This window comes from Arachis duranensis, chromosome 1, assembly GCF_000817695.3.
Source record: "Arachis duranensis cultivar V14167 chromosome 1, aradu.V14167.gnm2.J7QH, whole genome shotgun sequence".
Lineage (NCBI taxonomy): Eukaryota > Viridiplantae > Streptophyta > Magnoliopsida > Fabales > Fabaceae > Arachis > Arachis duranensis.
Window position 1 is genome coordinate 9,924,227 of NC_029772.3, and position 20,763 is coordinate 9,944,989.

At 32.7% G+C, this 20,763-nt stretch overlaps 4 protein-coding genes across 5 annotated transcripts in view; 2 read left to right on the top strand and 2 right to left on the bottom strand.

Annotated features, from left to right (window-relative positions):
- The window catches only part of LOC107476899 (ycf3-interacting protein 1, chloroplastic), a 3,790-nt gene extending 2,040 nt beyond the window's left edge, over window positions 1–1,750 (bottom strand). For both annotated transcript variants that reach the window (XM_016096841.3, XM_016096849.3), the window contains exons 1-3: window positions 1,326–1,750; window positions 1,198–1,242; window positions 605–718 (exon numbers count right to left, since the gene is read on the bottom strand). In XM_016096841.3, coding sequence (XP_015952327.1) covers window positions 605–718; window positions 1,198–1,242; window positions 1,326–1,637 — 471 coding nt within the window. In that variant the 5' untranslated portion in view covers window positions 1,638–1,750. The remainder of the gene's footprint in view (window positions 1–604; window positions 719–1,197; window positions 1,243–1,325) is intronic.
- Window positions 1,751–2,374: 624 nt separating this feature from the next.
- Window positions 2,375–7,478, top strand: LOC107476880 (transcription factor GTE1). Its single transcript, XM_016096818.3, has 8 exons — window positions 2,375–2,681; window positions 4,167–4,391; window positions 5,113–5,190; window positions 5,359–5,583; window positions 5,736–5,834; window positions 5,947–6,005; window positions 6,336–6,486; window positions 7,025–7,478. Exons 1-8 carry the CDS (start codon window positions 2,565–2,567, stop codon window positions 7,217–7,219), a joined length of 1,149 nt encoding a protein of 382 aa, XP_015952304.1. The 5' UTR covers window positions 2,375–2,564; the 3' UTR covers window positions 7,220–7,478.
- Window positions 7,479–8,615: 1,137 nt separating this feature from the next.
- Window positions 8,616–12,081, top strand: LOC107476872 (uncharacterized). Its single transcript, XM_016096807.3, has 4 exons — window positions 8,616–9,396; window positions 10,246–10,690; window positions 10,877–10,954; window positions 11,347–12,081. Exons 1-4 carry the CDS (start codon window positions 9,053–9,055, stop codon window positions 11,398–11,400), a joined length of 921 nt encoding a protein of 306 aa, XP_015952293.1. The 5' UTR covers window positions 8,616–9,052; the 3' UTR covers window positions 11,401–12,081.
- Window positions 12,082–12,636: 555 nt separating this feature from the next.
- LOC127741457 (actin-related protein 2/3 complex subunit 2A) lies at window positions 12,637–18,703 on the bottom strand. The gene is made up of 10 exons (XM_052253896.1): window positions 18,353–18,703; window positions 16,698–16,764; window positions 16,356–16,563; window positions 15,544–15,713; window positions 14,816–14,893; window positions 14,507–14,639; window positions 14,334–14,425; window positions 13,683–13,739; window positions 13,512–13,577; window positions 12,637–13,213 (listed from the first exon to the last, which is right to left on the bottom strand). Exons 1-10 carry the CDS (start codon window positions 18,412–18,414, stop codon window positions 13,175–13,177), a joined length of 972 nt encoding a protein of 323 aa, XP_052109856.1. The 5' UTR covers window positions 18,415–18,703; the 3' UTR covers window positions 12,637–13,174.
- Between the last annotated feature and the right edge of the window lie 2,060 nt (window positions 18,704–20,763).

The following is a 20,763-nucleotide window of genomic DNA, read 5'->3' on the forward strand; positions in this document are numbered from 1 at the left end:
ATAAACGAATAAATCTTATTAACTTGAAGCGAAAAAATTACTGGGAGGAAGAGGAGAATAAGGAATCCTCCACAAAATGGAATATGGAAAACAATATAACACAGCTTCTGAATCCTTCATTATATCTGTTTGTGAAACCCCTCATTAGAAAGGCCATGCACTTTACACCAAATAAATGGCAAACATCTACCAAATTGAAGGGTATACTCCAAACAGGAGCACCAAATTGAAGGATATTGTACACTGCCACAACAACTTATGTTCTTTACTTCTACCAAACTATCAAATCTAGTCACTGGAAATTGGTCCAGGGATTTTGAAAAGCTCAATAACATTGACCATATATGCCAAATAGTGAGTGTTATAAGGAAACCACAGCAGCACAATGCAAGAACAAGAGAGGAGCAGATTCTGAGAAAGCAGCACAGGTTACACACATTTAAGGGAAATGAGATGATCACAGCCACTAGCCAGAATATGATCTATAGTTCAATTTTATAATCATTATTACCAAAAACTTTGTTGATATTTGTAAAAAACATCTATTATTTAAGCTAACAACACACGTTTTGATTATCATTATTATTGTAACGAACGAACTTACTTCTTCCAAGGCAGCAACTAGATCATCTCTTGTTGGTGCATCGGGATCTTCTATGCCGAGTAATCTCCTTCTCTCGACTTCTCTGGGATCCTCAATCATTATGGTTAGCTTCACCTGGAAATCGGGGTGAAGATATAATTACTAGATAGCAATGCGGCAAATGCAAGAATCGGTTGAGAGACACAGTGGCAACAGTGAAAACCATAAGCTCAAACAATATTTTTTAAAAATCTCAGTTCAGACTCTTTAGGCCATTCTAACGAACAATAAAAACAAGCATCTAAGCCTTGTTTCACCTGGTGGATCAGCTATATGAATCAAACGATGCATAGTAACTTATCATAAATCATATATGTTTAGTCATTCTGATGCACAAAAATAAAAAGTGTCCTTCCCTTTCCATTTTCCATATTTCCTTCTCTAATTAACAATAAAAAGTTCTAAGCTTCTAATTTGATTGGAATGGCATGATCGTAACAACTTCAGTATCTTACCAACCCAAATAATAAACAGTTCTTGACATATATTCATCAACACACAACTGATTAAAAAACCAAAATTGTAAAAAAACCAAAAAAAAAAAGATGAAGTACCTCGCCGAAGAGCATGTCCCGGTTTTTCCTAAGAAGCTCCAAAACCTGCAAATGCAATCAACAATTGAATTTGAAAAAAAAAAAACTTTCCGAAAAAATAATTGAAAAGAGAAATTAGAGAAACGTACGCTTTTGATTTGGTTAACGTATTGAAGGTCCTCAGGTGTTGGTTCATCCTCCTCCTCCTCTTCTTCTTCTTCTTCTTCTTCTTGTTGCTGAGTAGAGACTCGGAGATCAGTGTCTTCGTTCCCAACGAATGGAAGAAAAGAAAGTGAAGAAGTTCTGCGATAGTGGATAAGGAGGTGCCTTGTGAATGGAGGTCCATTACTATTCGGAAAGAGGGAGGAGTGTGTCTGAAGAAGATAAGAAGAAGAAGATGATGATGAAAGAAGAGTGTTTGGTGTTAGGGTTAGTGAGAATAGTTGAGAAGCCATTGGCATAGGTAAGCTTCAAGATAGAAACAGTTGAATTTTTCTGTTACTCTATCATCTTCCTTTCTGTTTAGCAGTTTCGTTTAGTTAGCTCAGTTTTCAGTTTTGTGGATAATTATTATTATCATTATTATTGTTGTTGTTGTTGGTGTATTTAGTATTATTTAAAAAAAATTAATTTTTTTTTAAAAATTAATTTATAGCTTTTAAAAAAAATAGTAGAAACATATGACTTTTCTATTTTTTGATAAGTCGTTACTACTTACTTAAAAAAAATTAATTTTAAAACAAAAAATTATTTTCTTTTTTGTGTGAAAAATACTGACCGTTCACCGTCATTTTCTCGCAAGGTATTCAAAGAATTTTAAAAAATTTAAAACAGTTTTTTAGTTTTTTCACCGACTGTTTTAAAAATGTGTGAGGGTTTAGAATAGTTAAAAATTTAAAATATAATTATAGTTTTTTAGAGATTTAAAAACTTTACAAAAATTCCAAAAAAATTGAGCATGATAAACGTAATTATTTTGTTTGAAATTTAAAAGACTAATTGACTAAATAAAAATTCAGAAAATCAATTTGAATAATGAATAAAATCTAAAATATTTTTTTGAATAATTATTGTTAATAATGTATTTTTTAATTTATATTATCGTTTTATTCACTACTACTACTCATGGGAGAATGGAGATTTAATATTTAAAACTCTAAAATCAAATAAGATATTCAGCTCAATCAAAAAACTAAAAAATATAAAATCACACCATTTCTAATTATTATTTTTTTTAGAAAAGGGATTTACTTCAACTGGAGCTGAAGGTTCCAACTGGAGCTGAAGCACGAAGAAACCCCAATTCAGCTGAAAGATCGGTTTTTTCTTCAATTACTTCAATACTTTGTGTTTGTCCCCAATTGAATTATTGTTCTATCAATTCGGATATGGACCAAACCGTAGGCGGCGGCAATGGCGGTGGCGGCGGTGCTTCCTCCGACGTAGTTGCTGATTTGGATGGTTTCAAGCGCAACGTTGATGAAATTGTTGCCAATGTTGATAAGGCACCTCATCTTTCAACTCCTTAGATCTTCCTTAATTTTCTTTTATAAATTTTATATTAATTTTGTGGTTAATACCATTACTTGTTTTTATTATGCTTTTGTTGTTTCTCTGTCTCTTGAAAAAGGTGTGTGCTTGTTTTTCAATTTGAACATAACTTTGAAACACTATTTAGTCCTGACAACAATGGAATAGGGCATGATTTGAGTTTGGAGTTGAGAGTTTTAAATTATAAGCTCTTTTGAGGCTAAAACAAGCTTAATCCAAACAAATATGAGGAGATTTTGGTGTTCAACCATGCTAAGTGTACACCAAAAATCATATTGTTAGGAATGTATTCATATTGTTCTTTCCAGAGCAACAATTTAAGTGGAATTCAGTTAAACAGTGTTTGGAATTCAACTTTCATTATTAGTGTTTGTATTGTGGTACATTAAGTTTACTGATGGAAAATAAATTAAAGGCCTTTTTTATTCATTTTCTAGGGTTAAAGTGATTTTTCAAGTTGATTTCTAGGCTTGAGATTAATATTGCTAGAAGACTAGTCTGAATTCATTAGCATCTTTTGCACATTTTAGAATATCAGTTAACTACTCGTGAAGGGTTGATTAAGGTGATATGCAGTTTGACTCTTACAACAATCATGCCGTTTTGAACATTAGATGAGGAACTCGTGTGGGGAGAATTCATAGTTCTTGTGCTCCCACAGTCCGATGAGTATTGATGGGTGGTTCTAGGAGCTGAACTTACGTGGATACTTTGTGCTCTCAAAAACAAGGAATATTTTTTAAGTATAGACATGTAATTAGTCCTTGATTCGATCTTGTAGGTGAACATTTGTTGTTTGTGGATATGGTAGACATTATTTGTTTATGAGAGAACCTTTATACCAAAGTACTATCCAAACACCATAAAAAACCTAATAAAACTTTATCCCATGTTAAACGAATACACAAAACCCTGTCTTTTGGAACAACCAAATTTCCCGGATTGGTTTTAGTTTCCATTGGTGAATTGCTCAACTTTGGGCAGTAGCAACACTTTTTTCCTTTTGTGAGTTATTTCCTTTCCCTTTATGCTATGGTTTAAATGTTTCTTTTATTGAATTAGTTATCAAATGACTAGCATGTGATCTTTTAATTATTAGAGGGCTTATTTTTATGAAACTAGTATTTTTCGGCATCAACACAAGTAATTGACATATTATGAACAATCCTTTGAACATGTATTCATCTGCCACATATATTTTCATATCTGAAGTGATTTCTATCAGTAGAACCCTAATTCTCTCATTTTAACTGCAAAATTATTTTCCTTTTTTTTTTAACAGGGTGAAAGAAAATATACATCTTTCATGAATATTTAAAGCTCTAGGGGTAGCTTATACTTGCTGCAAAGTGCAATTTTGCTTCCATTCATTACGTTAATGTTATAAGCTTTGAACCATTGAAATTGTTTGTTAAAAGATCATCTTATTGCCTTTGCAGCTTGAAAAGCAATTGATTGAGGTTGAACAGTTCTACCAATCCAATAGTAACAATAGCATTCAAGGTAATAATTCTAAAGGTGGCCCAGTTGTAAAAGAGAAGGTTCGAGAGAAGCATCTTATTGCAACTAAGAAGCCATTGCTGCTAGATGCTGCACGAACTGAAACTGCTGCTACAAAGAGAATGCAAGAACTCATGCGCCAGTTTGCAACAATATTGCGGCAGGCAAGTGCAGATGTTTTTTACCATTATTTATAGTTTTTTGTGTATTGTGGGATTAACATGGAACCATTTGGCTATGCAGCATGCACCCTTTAACTGATTAACTGATTTTGCTTTTTGGCTGGCCAGGGTGTATATTGAAATTCCCACAACTATCCTTGACTAAGCTCAGTTCACTTCACTTATACACACTTGTCGTGTTACCTGAGTATATATTCAAATCTCTCAATAATTTCCCCTGTAGTCTCCTTAGGTCTCCCTCCAATTCTCGCTTTAGGATTACCCAGCATCTGATCCACTCTCCTAATTTGAGCCTCTATAAAGGTCTTCTCCAAACATATCCAATAACTATAAGATCATATGCTTCTGACTAATAAATTCCTAGGAAGATAAGATACCTAGAAGTCAAGTAACACTATTATTTATTTAAAAAGTCGATAGTTATCCTGATGTATCATTCCATAATTTTGTCCAGCTAGATATTTTAAGTTCTTTTTATGTACATTACTTTCATGACCCTGTAGCCGACCAATTTTGGTGGGATGAAGATTTTTTTTTTTTTCTTTGTGATCTTTTTAAGAGTTAACCACAAATTCTTGAGATGCACTTTCTTTTCCATTGTTTAAATTATCTTCTCGCCCTTTTAATGTTGAATATTGTGATTAAGCATACCAAGTTCTATATGAAAATTAAATGTTGATATATCATGTGTGTTTCTACTCAGATCACTCAGCATAAATGGGCCTGGCCTTTTATGGAACCTGTAGATGTAGAAGGTCTTGGGCTTCATGACTACTACGAGGTAATGCCTTTCTGTTGCTTACAAAAAATACTTGAATATACTCTGCTGAAAAGAAAAGGTTAGTTGATGGCTTGGTCTTTTTTTAAAAAAAAAAATTATAATTTGTGCCGCTGGTTTCACATTTAGAACTTTAGAATGATTTCTAAGTGTTTATTTTTCTGCTTCTAGGTTATTGAAAAGCCAATGGATTTTAGTACAATAAAAAGTAAAATGGAAGCCAAGGATGGCACTGGATATAAGAATGTCCGGGAGATATATGCTGACGTAAGGTTGATATTTAAGAACGCAATGAAATACAACAATGAAAAACATGATGTCCATGTTATGGCAAAGACCTTGTTGGAAAAATTTGAGGAGAAATGGCTGCAACTTTTGCCTAAAGTTGCTGAAGAGGTAAATAATATTTTCCAATTTTTTTTTTAAAATGAAAATTTCATATTTATAATTATGGATGCTGCAATTACAATGGAAGCTGTGATTTCGTGCTGCCTATGTGGCTGTGATATATTACATCATGCCCTTGCCTTTTCTCTATTCGTTGTTAGGAAGCTAGATCATTGGAGGAAGAAGCACAGGCCCAACTAGACCTGCAGCTTGCTCAGGAAACTGCTTATGCCAATTTGGCTAGGGATTTAAGCAACGAGGTTAGTTATTGTTGTAATTGGATTTTGCATTCCAGAAAAACTAAAATAATTTGTTTGATGCCACCTAGAAGTATGTACGATGATTCGTGCTTTCAACTCCCTGGTTTTTCAGCTTGAAGAAGTTGACATACATTTGAAGAATCTCAAAGAGATGGTGATTCAGAAGTGCAGGTTTGTGGAAAATTATTTATCACTTGTTCCATATCATTGGCATGAAATTGAACTGAAAATTTGTTACTGAATCTGTATTTTCATGTCCTATCATTCCGATTATATATATATATTGAATTCATGATCCTTGTTCAGCATTAAACTCAAAGGTGCTTAAATCATACTGCTGAGACAATATGCCGATTTGATCCATAAATGTGTGTTTGATAGTTTGTTGCATTGAAACTTGAATGCATGATTTATCTTGCAATGGTACTTTGGTATTGTGTCGATTGTTGACATTTGGCACTGGTTACCATCACTGACCATGACAAATGAAATTTAATGTAGGAAACTGTCTACACACGAGAAGAAACTACTTGGGACAGCTCTCACCAAATTGTCTCCTGAAAACCTAAACAGGGCATTGGAGATTGTTGCTGAGAACAACCCTAACTTCCAATCTAGCGCCGAAGAGGTGGACCTCGACATTGATGCTCAGGTCTGTAATGCTAGTTTTTTGTTTATCTACCTACCAACTTTCACAGCATTCCGTTGTCAAATTTTGACCATTCTGGCCTGTTTAAATAACTACTTTAAATTATTTTGGAGGTCCCCAAAGTTAAAACATTTCTGATAAAGTCCCTGAACTATACCAATGGTTTTTTTAACCAAGTCATTCTATTTTAAAAAATTTTTGATCAAGCCTCTATATTGATGATAAACCAGTTATTTATACATTTTTTGTATGGTATACGGAATGATCAAAAAGCTTTTAGACTAAAGGGATTAGCTTAGGTTGAAAAACATTTGTACAATATAAAGACTTTTTATGTAGAAATATATAAATTATAAGAATGTAATTGAAAAATTTTGTACAATATGGAAACTTACACAAACTTCTCAATCTAATTGAAGGTTCGAATGAAAATTAAGGGGATTTTTATAGTAATTAAAAACTTTTATTTTTTTATTTTATTTTTTTATCATGTTACTTGCTATGCAAAATTTCATCATATTTTATTTTTAAAAATTTACAGACGGACTTCACCCTATGGAGACTGAAGATTTTTGTAAAAGATGCACTTGATGTTCAAGGAAAGAGTACTGGGGGAATAGCTGTTAACCATAATGATTACATGGATGACAAGAAAAACAACAAAAGGAGGAGAGAAATTTGTGACTCTTTGGCCAAGACAAACTCAAAAAGGACTAAGAAAATCTCTAACTTGTGACTCCAACTTTGTTCAGTATATATATATATGTAAGGCAATAGTTTGTTTATAATGTGATTGAGCTCAAGTTGCTCAACACTTTTAGGGTTTTTGGATGATGCATTGGAACTATTCTGTAACACCTTTTATTACCCCTAAAATTGTAATGCTTGTTCTTGTTCATTCCCTCATTGGTAGCTAAAACCAAACAGGCACTTTGTCTGCACAATATGATAAGATGAAGTACTTTTGCTTGTTAGAAATATAAGTAGAAAATTATCTTGCAATTTACATATACTGTACTTGTAGGATTCTTTTCAATTTTATATATCAAATTAAAAGTTGTTAAATTGTTTAGATATGATCATGTGACGAATTTTAAAGTATTTCCTTATAAAATGACAATTTAAGGGCATAAAATATGACTTCTAAAACTGTGATTTTAAATATGGTGGTAGAAATGTAAATCCCCTTGCAATGTGAAATCACTTGGGAAAATCCATTGTCAAAACCAAGAGGAATTTATTGATATTTGGTGTATATCTTTAAGTAGGCTAGGCAATACTTGACCTTCTTAATTTAATGTTGACATTATAATGATACCAGTCTTGGTGGACACAAAATGATTGAAATGATGAGTTATCTATGAGTTGAAAGTTGAGATATTGAAAGAACAAATTTAGGTTAAAAAAATTTGACCATGGTAATCTTTTTTTAAGTTCAACTAGAGAATCAGTCCATAAATAGTCAATAAAAAATTTTCACACATTTGTCTTTCTCAACTAACAAGAGTAAGAGGAAAAAAAAGATAAAGTTAGTCAAATATCGTTTGAAAAAGTTAATTCCTAAACTTTTACATTTTTTTATGGTAAACTATTAATATCTTATTTATAAACAACTCTTAGGAAGTTTTTTTTTCAAAGTCTTAGGACCCATCTCAATAACTTATAAAATGAATTTCATGTTTACATGTCCAAATTCTTCTAATCCAATTATATGATCACTCTAAATCAATTAAAGATTCAAGATGTTTTAATTTTTTTGCTAGGGTCCTCTAGTCACAATCATTGCTAAACTATATTTAATATTTAAAATTTAAAATCCTATAACGTTTGTTTTTCTATGAACATCAACACAAATTATTCTTTGAATCATCCAAGCGGGAATCTATAATCATCACTTCTTCTACTACCTATTCTTAATTATAATCTATCTATATAAAACTTTATTTTTTCATGTTCTATTACTTTATTTTATGTTATATATTTAATTAATTTAAGTTGATAAAATAGTCACTTCATTTGTCGATTTAAACAAAAAAAGTTTAAATTTTTACTAATAGATTTATAAATAAATATATCTTTTTTTTAAAAGAAATAAAGAGTTCAACACTTATAAAGCTTACTACAATTGAAGAAGTGAAAAAAGTGGAGACAAATAAAGTGCTCTTTGTTCCACGCACTCCTTTAATACTCGCAATTCTGATTCCTAAAACCAAATATATCTAATGAGTCCCATTTTTACCGATTTATCTTTATGTTTTGATGTTTGTTGCTACACAATTTTGTTTTTGTTTTTTACTCTTGCAGAAGGTGAGTTTAAGAAATTGGAAAATTGAAGAAAAAGTGGGAAAAAAATATCATGGGTAGCACATGGTAAGAACATGGGGAAGTGAATGAAACCCTTTTCAAAAATATTAACTTGAAGCCATATAATTTATGTACAAATATACACACCCACAAACTGTTTGTTGTGTGGTCTCTGAGAACAAAGGTTTTAGATTCATTCACATATGAGCCAAAAAGACAAAACCAACGCCAAGAACAAGAACTAGAATTAGATTTAATTACCGAAATGTCCCCATTTGATTCTCCTCAGCCAACAACAACTGAGACTAGCACTCATAGCATCAGCACAAGCAACAGCACAAGTCCAAGTGGTGGTGGTGATATGATTTTGCAATGGGGTCATAGAAAGAGATCAAGGATCTCAAGGGGTATTGCCATTGAGGATTCTTCTTCTTCTGTTCATGCTAAACAACATAAGAGGAGGATCAGCAGCAGCCACACTGTCCCTGGAAAGCCGGCAGCCGTTGCCGCCAAGTTGTCGTCTGCTGGATCCATGCCGCCGCCGCCACCTTTTGTTTCTTCAGGAGCAGCTGCCTCCAATGGCAGCAGGACCAGAAAACATAGTCCTAGGTATGAACATTCCCATTGTAATTTACTAACTTTTACTCTTTTTGATCTTTCTCATCTTAGTTTTAATGAGTAATTTTAGAGGTTTGTCAAGGAAGACATTTTGATGCTTGGATTAACTAGAGTATATTACATTTTATTATGGTTCAATTTGCACATAAAGTTTATCAAATCCAACCTCAACTCAGTTTAAAGTGCTAAAGGAGGAATATATTATTTCTTTTTTTTTCATTCTATAATTCACTAAAATTCTTTTCATTTTCTCAGTAAATTTTTTTGCTTTTCTTTCTTTGCTAGGTGAGATGTGATGGATGATGAATCCCACTGCACTTTAGGTTCTATGGAAAGAAAAATAGTACAATTGTGTTAGATAAGATACATAGGTACCATTTACACTTATGGCAAATTCCTCTTTTTTTTTTTTTCTTTATGCCTCTGATTTTCTGATTGATATTTTTTTTCACAAACAGAGCACTGCTACTTTTGTTATTCAATGCTTTCAAAAGATGCCATTCCTTAAAACATTGTTCCAGTTATAATAAGAGTTCAGTTTTCTTTTATAAATTTAATTTCTTCTGCTTCAAATTTAAACTTGATAGTTAAAGGTTTTTATTACAGTCAAAATATATGTTGCCAATAATGCTAGAAACAGGCATAGAAATTAATGTGTCCTTTAATCTAACCCTAGATCTTGTTTTCTCTTATTATCCTCATACAAAATTTCAGCACAATTTGAAGTGCTAAAAAACTCATTTCTGCTTCTACATGAACAAAGTAGAAGCATTTTATTTTAGTTTTCATTTACATTGTTGTTATCTTTTTCCTGAGCATTCATTAGTTGGAAATGAACAGGAATTTGGAAGATCCATCTGCAGCTGGAAGTGAATCCCCTTCAAGAAACAGCCAATGCAGCAATTCCATTGTTCCGAAATCAGCAGCACTGAAAAAGTCTCATTCCGGACTAGAAAGAAGTAACAGAAGGATGCCTTCTTCTGGTTCAGCAAAGTGTCAGAAGCCGAGTGGTTCTTCGACAACACAAGCCTCTGAAAGACTGTACAGTCAAGGTGATTCTGCCTCGGTGCAATCCGAGCAGGATCCTGGTGTTGTTCCGGCTGTATCAGCTATGACCTCGCTGGCAGCAAATGGAGACAAGGTCACTGTGGAAGTAGTTAAATGGCCAAGGATCTACATTGCACTTTCAAGAAAGGAGAAAGAAGATGATTTCCTTGCCATGAAAGGAACAAAGATACCTCAAAGACCAAAGAAAAGAGCAAAGAACATAGACAGAACTCTACAGGTGTTACCATATTATATTGGATATGTATCATGTTAGATAGTTTTAGATACTTCTAGTTATATTTTTGTTTTCATACTTATTTTTTTATAATATTTACACCTAGATAAGTGAAATTTCTATAATAATTAACCAAATAAGCATACTTTATTTCTAATATTTATATTACTATTATTTTTTGGTTTGCAGTACTGTTTCCCAGGAATGTGGTTATCAGACCTGACAAAAAGCAGGTATGAGGTCAGAGAGAAGAAGTCTGTGAAGAAGGTAACCCTGCTTCTCCCTTTATTGCTCCTTCCTCTCTTTAGGGATGTACAAAGAGTAACCATTCCTCAATTTAGTCCTCCAAAGATTTTCATGATATCAAGTTAGTGCTCAAAATGTTGGACATCATATTTGTTCTCTCATTGTTCAATGTTCAATGTGGACAAAAATGCAGTCCTTAAATTGATGTTTATTATATTACGAGTGATCAAATTAACATAAAAATATATTTTAAGGACTAACTTAACATCTCATGTATTTTTCAAGGATCAATTTGAGCATTTATGCTTATGAATGTACATACATCACAGCATTTTGATTAATTACTTTTCCTACATAATGAAACCTTCATGATGAAAGACTGAATTGCTTTTCGGGATTGACGGATTGTGCAGCAAAAGCGCAGAGGACTGAAAGGATTGGAAAGCTTGGACAGTGATTCCGAGTAAGCATATATAGTCCAATATGCTTACTCAAAATCATGGTCGAAGCTAGGTGTGTGACAAGTGAACACTAACGAAGAAGAAAATTTTTCTTTTAGAAAGTCTTCAAAGCTGGTGGCATGATTATTTTCACTCTTCACAACCTTGTCATTGAAACTGGCTCAATTACCATTTTGAGTTGTAATCTTAAGGGACTATAGCTCATTCTTATTGGCATGGAAGTGAATGGCTAGAAGCTCTAATGTCTTAAAAGTAGACATAAAGAAAGAAATAGTCACTTCTCAAATTTGAAGCTGGAGATGGTACACCGTGAATTGTTCCCTGTTTGTTTACAGTAGCAGAATATCAAGGACCCTTATTTTATTATTATTATTATTATTATTATTATTATTATTATTATTATTATTGTATTCTTAGTTTATTTGCAATGGTGAGAAGTAATTTTTTCCCTCATCAATTATTTGTTCTTAAATTTTATTCTAGTTTGTCTATTGGAGTAGAAGTTACATGATATGAACGAAAAATTGCCACATTATTCTTAATGAATTTGGTGTAAGAAGTATCTTAGTTTCATTAAGTTGTAGGTATACAATATTAAGAACATTTATGTTATGTATTGGAAGATGTTTGAATTAGTACTCTGGAAATTCTGTAGACATTAATGAACTTGAATTGATGGTTTACCAATGGAATAGAGTCATGTAGCTATTCTAAATGTTCACTTTACTTTTATATACCTTCCAAGTTTGATTATTTTGACAATATTTTAATTGTCAAACAAAGCACATTCACATTAATGGCACCACCACACTATTGTCTACATCATTAAATTTCAGTTATAATTGTTCAAAAACTTAGTTGCATGATGGTATATAGACCCAACTAATTGGCTTCTCAACTTGAAGAGAGGAAGATTCAATGATTGCTGCTATAGCTATGCTTTACATCCAAGTAATAATACTATAAATTTGAGGTGTCAATAATATAATTCAGGCCTTCTCTTTTTAGAGTTAAAAATAAAATGGTCCAATCATGATATATTGGATTGCAGGAAATTAATAATGATAATACATTATCAACAACAACAAAGTCTTGTGCCCTTATTCTACTAGTTGAGGTTGGCTACATGAATCAAACAACGTCATTGAACTCTATTATGTATCATGTCTACAGTGAGACAAATTAATAATGATAATAATAATAATAATAACAATAGAGATAACTTGAACTCCAAAATCCATTTATAGATGCTACACAGTCATGCATGTAGTTTAAAATACCTTTAATGGCTAAAACAAAAAGGTTATCCATGTTATCTCAATAGCAAGTTTAAACTTGCATCAAAATACCAAAGATTACTTTACAATTAAAGAAAAACCAAGATGAATGCCTCAAAAAGGAAGATATTTAGATCTGTAACCCAAAATACACCTACAAAGTACACCACATGCAGTTGATAAACAATTGTACATTTTAACAACTAATTCAGTTGGTCATTTATCTTGTATCCTCTTTCGTTCCTATCATGAATAAAATTACAGGCACCTGGAGCAGTCAGCAAAAATAGGTCAGCAATTTTTCCTTGGATGCTGAGCATGTCAAGTTCAAAAGAAGAATCAAATCTTCAAGTTAACAATCATAATCTGCAGCAATCTGCAGACACTGAAACATGCCGCCACAATTCCTTGGTTGGCTGATTGTATGGTCCAAAGGAACATATATGCACTTTCTTCTCCACTGGAAGCAGAATATCTGTACTTTCTCAACCATCTTCTCCACCTTATGAGAATGAACTGTTTCTTGACTCCTTTTTGAGGCCCTATAACCAAGTACAAAAGTTTTAGAATTACTATAATATTACTATAATAAAAACAAAATGTTAGATTACTCAGAAAAACATGATTTACTCGAATAGAGGTTTGATCACAATTTTTAAACTACGACGACTTTGGCTGAAAATTGTTTGTACAGTATAAGAACTTATTAGAATTGTTTAAACTTTAAACTGTAGAAACCTTATTGAAAATCGTGTTAACCTAGAAGACCTTAAGTGTAATTTAACTAGGACATTACTATTTAATAACCATCAAATTTAATTAACCATGCATATAACTAACCAGCCGTTTGAAGGATCTGTTCATTGCTGTTTTCTTTTCGAGATCTGGTCTGGCACGATCCAAAGCCTACATAACAGGCACAGTTTTTCTTACTATGAAAGTCAACAAATCCCTAAACCATAATGTTTTGCGAATTACAAAGGTATATGAACAAGCAAAAAATGAGTTTACCTGAATCAAGGATTCCACTCGACGCCGCATCCGTGTATGCATAAATCCTTCTGAACACTGTTAAATAGGCATAATGTAGACTGGGATCAGACATCTTTTATGCAAGTTTATTTAAATTTAGTAGAATTTTCCATCTGATTATATTCCTCTTATGTCTGTTTTGAGTATGAACAGGTCAACTTAAGAGCAAAAGATGTTTGTTCTTCCATTTAACATGTTCATGTTCAAAATAACCATGAAAATATCCAAATTCCCTTGGAACTCCTTTCTTCTACTACTACTACCATTATCATTATCATTATCATTATTATTTTTTCTTTCTGTGTCTCTATCCTTTCCACTATTTAGTCTCACACTTATGCAGTACTCCTCACTCCATCTTCAGAAAAAATTAATTGTCCAAAACTAAATTAATAAATGATACTTTAAATCAGTTAATTATCTGTGAAATAACTTTTGGACAACTTATTTCACAGTGATACTTTGATAAAGATGATACTATGATAGTGTAAAAGACCAAGGTTAACAATGCAATAACTCTAAATAAATGATGGTATTATTATCTTCATGATTACACCAGAACAAGCACAGCATGTTCATTTATCATGACACAAGACGCACTGTGATGATGAGGAAATTCCATTAAAATACCTTAACATGATAGCTAACATATGCGTGAAAAGTCGATAGATTCCATACTGTACGATCCAGTTTCGGGCCTTCAACATGACGAGGGAAGATAACTGCAAAGTTGAACAAATTACATTGTGATTATGTAAACTGAAGAAATGCTGTATGCTTTGTGTCACTTTCCAAACACTAACCAAATGTTACAAATCCTGCATTAGCCAATAATGCATCAGCAGAAACTTCTTTCAGTTCCTGCGGAGGAGTAAGAGACCACGAGCATGGAGGTGTATTATGAAGCCCAGCTGTACGTCTGGCTTCAACAAATTCCTATATCACAATAAACCCTGAAAATTAAAACCATAAAAGCACCGAACCAAAGAGCATAGCACTGTACAAGAACGGTTTGCGAGAAGCAAACAGAAATGTTCTTTTATCTTTATCTCTCCACACTCAGTAATCCGACTCACCATTAGGCATTAACCGAAAAAAAGCGAAAATCACACCTGCAAGAATGAAGTTGCAAGGACAGTGTCTATTGAGTCGTTGAATCTCATAGGATACACCACAGTCACCTTATCAGCCTGTGAAGACAAACCATTTCATCATCTGAACCAGAAAGAGGGTTCCTTCCCAAATAATAAAGCTGAGTAATGCAAACTCAATCAAGTCAAGGCAATGAAACAAATCTAAAAATGTGAAACTCAATTGTTCAAATTTCATATTAAAAAATTCTTTATTTTATTATTTTCTGCTTTTCTCTGATTCCAATTAACAGCTAACAGCAAACAATTTTTGCAGGTTTTCAGGCAACAGGGAAAAAAAAGACTAATATTTGTGTTATGTGATTCAAGAAATTTCTTCGGATAGCACATATTCAATTATCTTTGGAGTAAAGAACATGTTCATCTTAAGGGGGTTTCATTCAAATACGTGTTGATTGCTTCAGCAGCTTTGCTCTTTTTGTTCCCTCTTATTTTTTTCTTTGCTGGTCATAATTTACTTTCAAGAGATGACCTTTTATGTCCAAAATCACTCTAATTTCTTTTGGTAATTCTTGAGGCTTATGGCTGATAAATTGTGAAGAACCATGGCTGATAAATTGTGAAGAACCTGGGAGTATTTTAATGCAAGAATTTGCGAAGATAATTTACCACTGATAAATTCTCAAGACTGATAGTGAAGAATACTTAGGCTAAAAAAGAAGTTAACCATGCTTATAATACGCTGTTACCTTCGGAACAAGAAAAAATGACTCCCTTGGCCGATGCACAAGGGCGACAAGTGGATCAATGTCTGGAGCAACAGTTCTTGAAGCAAGATGTTTTAAAATTACTCTCAATGGTGCACCAAGGACAACCTCCCTCACTGATGCAATTTTCACCAAAAAGGATTGCCTTTGATCTGCACATAATCGGAAACACCACCAATTATAAAAGACCAACATCAACAACCAAATAATTGAATCTAGAAATACTTTTTCCCCCATCCACAAGAATTGCAATTCAATGCAGAATAGAATATAAGCATAGAATGATTAAAAATGTAATTTGATTGACATTTGAAAGAGTTTATATTTAGTATAATAAAGTAAATACATGAAATTCAATAAAGCATGAAGTACATGAGTTGACAGACCAGAAACTAAGTTCCTGACAAAATCAAGGCTTTGATATCACGTAGTGACCATCCCAAAAGCTTAAGCTATTAGGTGAACGCACATTGAATGCCTCTTATTATATCACTTAGTATAAGATATTTTACAAATCCTATCTAATATCTAATATAAATAACAAATATAGATATTGATTCCTGAAATTAAAATAGAAAGGCAACAAGTCCCCATAATAATGGAAATGCAATTCATCTCAACCGTTTTAATGCATAGAAAATACAGCAGCTAACAATTTAGGAAGAACTTCTCATGGAAAGGGGCACGTCAATTAAAAATATTGAAAATTTAAAACCATGATAACTATAATACCATGCTAAAAAAACAGCAGTTAGAAAGCTTATGATGGCAGGATATACAGAACCAGTTTGTACCTTGATTTGCAGGAAGCTTTGACAGATTTATTTTCAATGTTAGGTTAAACCCATCCCTTGGAGGATCTTTAATTTGTACAGTAGCTCCGTATGCAGCTTTTATTGCGTCTATGGCTCCAAAAGGAAGTCCATTGACAAAAATTGTCTCTGAAGATGGGGGAGGTAATGATACTGAAAGCAACAAAACATGAGGATTCTTTGTTGACACCTGCAATAATTTTTGCTTGGTCAAATGCACATCCCAAAACTGTCAGAAAACCAACATATAGCTAACAAAAAGTGATCAAGGGCAACCATACAAATGATATCCACAATCATTTTCAACATAAAAATCATGGTTACCTGAACATGATATCGAACATCATCAAATTCAACCCAGTGGTGATCCAGTTCAATACCCTTTTCAAGACTGAAGCAGACAGTAGATTGTCATTAGAGATATGCCATAGATCATAAAGGCAGAAGTTCAGTGTTAAGCAGAATATGCTTCATTACAAGTGAATGGAAATGATAGATAATGATGACCAGAACTCATATATCAATGTATCAGTTGCTGTAATTCACCCTCTGCTACTGAAATAGAAATTGACAGATTCCAAAAACAAGGGAATCTAGTACAATTATCTTTCTTGAACAAAAAAAAAAAAAGAATAGATAGATTGAGGATTTAACTGTAAGCTATTTAAGTGCCTGCCCTCCCTCCCAAAAACATTGTCTGATTTCAAGATACTCCACTCAGTCCCTTAATTATTCTCTCAGTATGGCTACTTTCATCCATTAAACTGCTTAAAAGTCCAAAGCTCCCTCTAAGATCAGGTCCTTTATTTGGATTGGTGCTTAATATAAATAATACCAGAGAACATGTTGTGGGTTAATAGGCACATAAGGCTATTTCCCTTGTATTTCTGTTATTTTGGTGCCTACTCAGAATCAGTTTGAAATATATCCATACACTTTCCTGTTTCTATCCATCTATGGAATTCCTTATTTTTCTTTTTTCAGCAAATGCTCGATGGATCCCAAGTTAGTAGTCACTAGATCAACTTTCAATGCTTACATAATTCGGGCAGAAGTAAAGAAGCAAAATCGTTGCAGCAATGTGCAAATTGTGCTACACTCCAATGCACATGCTTCAAACATAGCTTTTATATTTAAAAAAGGTATGATACAACAGTGGATTTGGGATAAACAAACTAGCTTCTATTTGATATAAGGAATATAGCTATATAGTGGCATAAGAAAGTCAGGATGATAACACAAACTAGGTACCCATCCTTTATGGTTACTTAAACAGAACAAACAAGACCATAACGTTCTAAAATGAATCCTATATTCCTATTCAAATTTAAGCTATTAACATCTAAACACCTATAGCATTTTTGAGGCCTCCCTCCCACTATCTCTAGCAATTGACACCGTTCCATCCGATCCAAGTCTCTACCAGTCTTCTTCACACGTCTCCAAATCACCTAAGGCAAGTTTCTACAATTTTCTTCACAACAGATGCCCACCCCAACTTCCTCTCTGATGCACTCATTCCTAATCCTTCGTCCACTCATCTAACATAGCATCCTTTTCTCCGCAACACTTAGCTTATTTTCTTATTGAAAGACAATAGGAACTAACTTTACATAAAAAGGTTCTAGAATTTCACTCAATCCAAATACACCAAACTCCACCTAAAGCATAACACTTGCAAGACAAGTTTCCCTAAAATTAAAGGACCAATTGCATAAATACCTTAGTTTCTATGGCTAATTTGTTAGGTACACTAGTTACGTCAAACTATACCAACCCACCTAGCAGAAACCAAACAAAAAAGCTTCAATTTTTGTCATGAACTTGCACTCTAAGCAAAAGAATAATAAGAAAACAAAAAAGTATTATTAAGAGGACCTAACATAAAACACAGAACCTAAATTCGTGAATTGAATGAAATGTAAGAGAGAGAGAGAGAGAGAGAGAGAGAGAGAGAGAGAGAGGGTTTGGGAACATACTTCTGAAGGCGATTCAATAAGGTTTGAAGGAGGAACCTTGAATGGGACTGAAGGAGTATCATGGATCTCTATGCAGCTCTCAGCTTCTGGTCTCTGCTCTGGTTGATTATGGGTTGAGAGTGGCAGTGAATTGGGTTAGGTTAGATCGAGAAAGAGAGAGAGAGAGAAAAGGATGATTCGTTTCTTGAAGAGTGAGAATTGGAAAGAATGGGAATTAGAATAAAAAAATGGAAAATGGAAACGGAGGTAGAAGCTGGGTGGCGCTGATTATTGTGATTGATACCATGCCCGATGCTGTGAATGAATCCCGATGCCGATTCCTTTTGCCTCTTTTGGACTTCTCCTTTTTCTTTTTTTGAAATATAATTTCCAAATGTTTCTATTTTAAAATTAAAATTTGTTTTACTCAATACATTTTGTAAAACGATCAACTCTACCGTTGTAGCTTGTGAAGTCAATTAATGTTTGAGAAGCTCCAAGCCTAAAGTTTATTCTTTTGCAATTACTGGGAGGCTCATTTTTTTAGTAATGAAAAAGAGCATGTATTATACTTAGTTATGAATTAATGGTGTGTTTTTTATTCATATGATTTTTTTTTAATTTTAAATTATAAATTAGAAGCTCAGATTTGGCTTGCATGAAAAAATCGAGCGTTTGATTTGTAACAAAGTGAATTTAAATTAAGAGAAAAACAAAATTGAGCCTTCTATTTATGCATGGTAAATTTTTTTATTTTAAAAGAGAAACAAATCAATGGGTAAATTTTGTAAGAAAGAATAAAAAATTTTAAAAACCCAAATCGAAAATTTGATTTGTAATTTTCTAAATCTAACTTTTTGTATGGGTGTTTGCGGTGCGGTGTAGATTAATTTTGAGTAAAAAATTCATCCGATCTGAACACTAATTTTGTTTGTGGTACACTTTGGATTGGATTGAATTTGCGGTTTTGTAAATTAAAAAAATTAAATACATATAACAAGTCTTAACATCAAATTTTAAATAATCAACAATAACATAACAAGTCTAAACAATATCTTTAAAAAGTAAAAACCAACGATAACATAATAATAGAAATAAAATTATAGGTTAGTTAAATAAATAAATAAATAACATTTTGAACATAAAATATTTATTAAATAATAATAATACTAAATAATATAAAAATGTATAACAAATTGAACATGTTATAAGTATAATGAGGTAATGTCCAAAATGATTCTTAAAATTCCCAACTCGCTTCAGCCTTTACTTTTTAAAATGACCAAATAAGTCCCTCACTCTCGTAATCGTGAATTTCCGTTAGTCCAAAAGTTACTAAATAATAATAATACTAAATAATTTCCGTTAACGGTGCTGAGGTGTACAGTTAAGTGCCACGCTGACGTGGACAGACAATGAATTCAACTCAAATTTATGTTCCAAATTTGATTAAAATGCTCAAATTGATCCAATTTTTACTTATAAAACTTATAAAACCCTAACCCCAAATGTTCATCACCTTAGCACCGTTAAAACATTTAGTAATTTTTGGACGATTTTGAGAGTGGAAGATTTATTTGGTCATTTTAAAAAATGAGAGACTAATCTGAAGCGAGTTGAAAATTTCAGAGACCATTTTGTGCATTACCTCTAGGGATGGCAATACCACCCGAACCCGTGGATACACACTCCACCCCTACCCGCTCGGGGCAGATTTTTAGCGGGACGGGTTTTTTGGAGGAGCAGGGACGGGTCGGATTTAGGTAATACCCATCCCGCTATGGCTTGGTTTGGTAAAGCTTTTTGAAGATGTGCTTGTGCTTTTTAAAAGCTCAAGCTCCTCATTTTGTGTTTGGTAAATCAAAAAGATCATGTGCTTGTGCTTGCAGCTTTTAAAAGATCGGGGTACTTTTGAAAGCACCTAGGATAGAGCTTTTCAAAGTTGGCTTGTGCTTTTCAAAATTTAAAAGTCTAATATAACCTCATATGTTAACTAATTTTCAAATTTAATGTTTGCATTTATGTCTATTATAGTATTTTTAAATTTTAAAAGCTATTTTACCAAACACAATTGATGTTACTTATGTTTATTAAAAGTTGTTTTTGATTTGATTTACCAAACATAAATGCTACAACTTTTAAAAAGCCATCTTTTAAAAGTTAACTTTTATAAGCTACTTTTAAAAAGTAAAAGCTTTACCACCTCTAAGTATAATTGTAAATATAATAATAAAATAATAATATTATAACACATTGTGCGATTTGAATTTGATTGGATCGGTTATAAAAATAGATCCAAAATCCGATCAAATCCAGCAATTTGTAAAAAATAGAATCCAATCATATCCGAATTAATACGATTTTAATCAATTTTCAATTTAAATTGGATTAGATGAGCGGTTTAATTTGATTCGGTTTGAATTTAAACACCC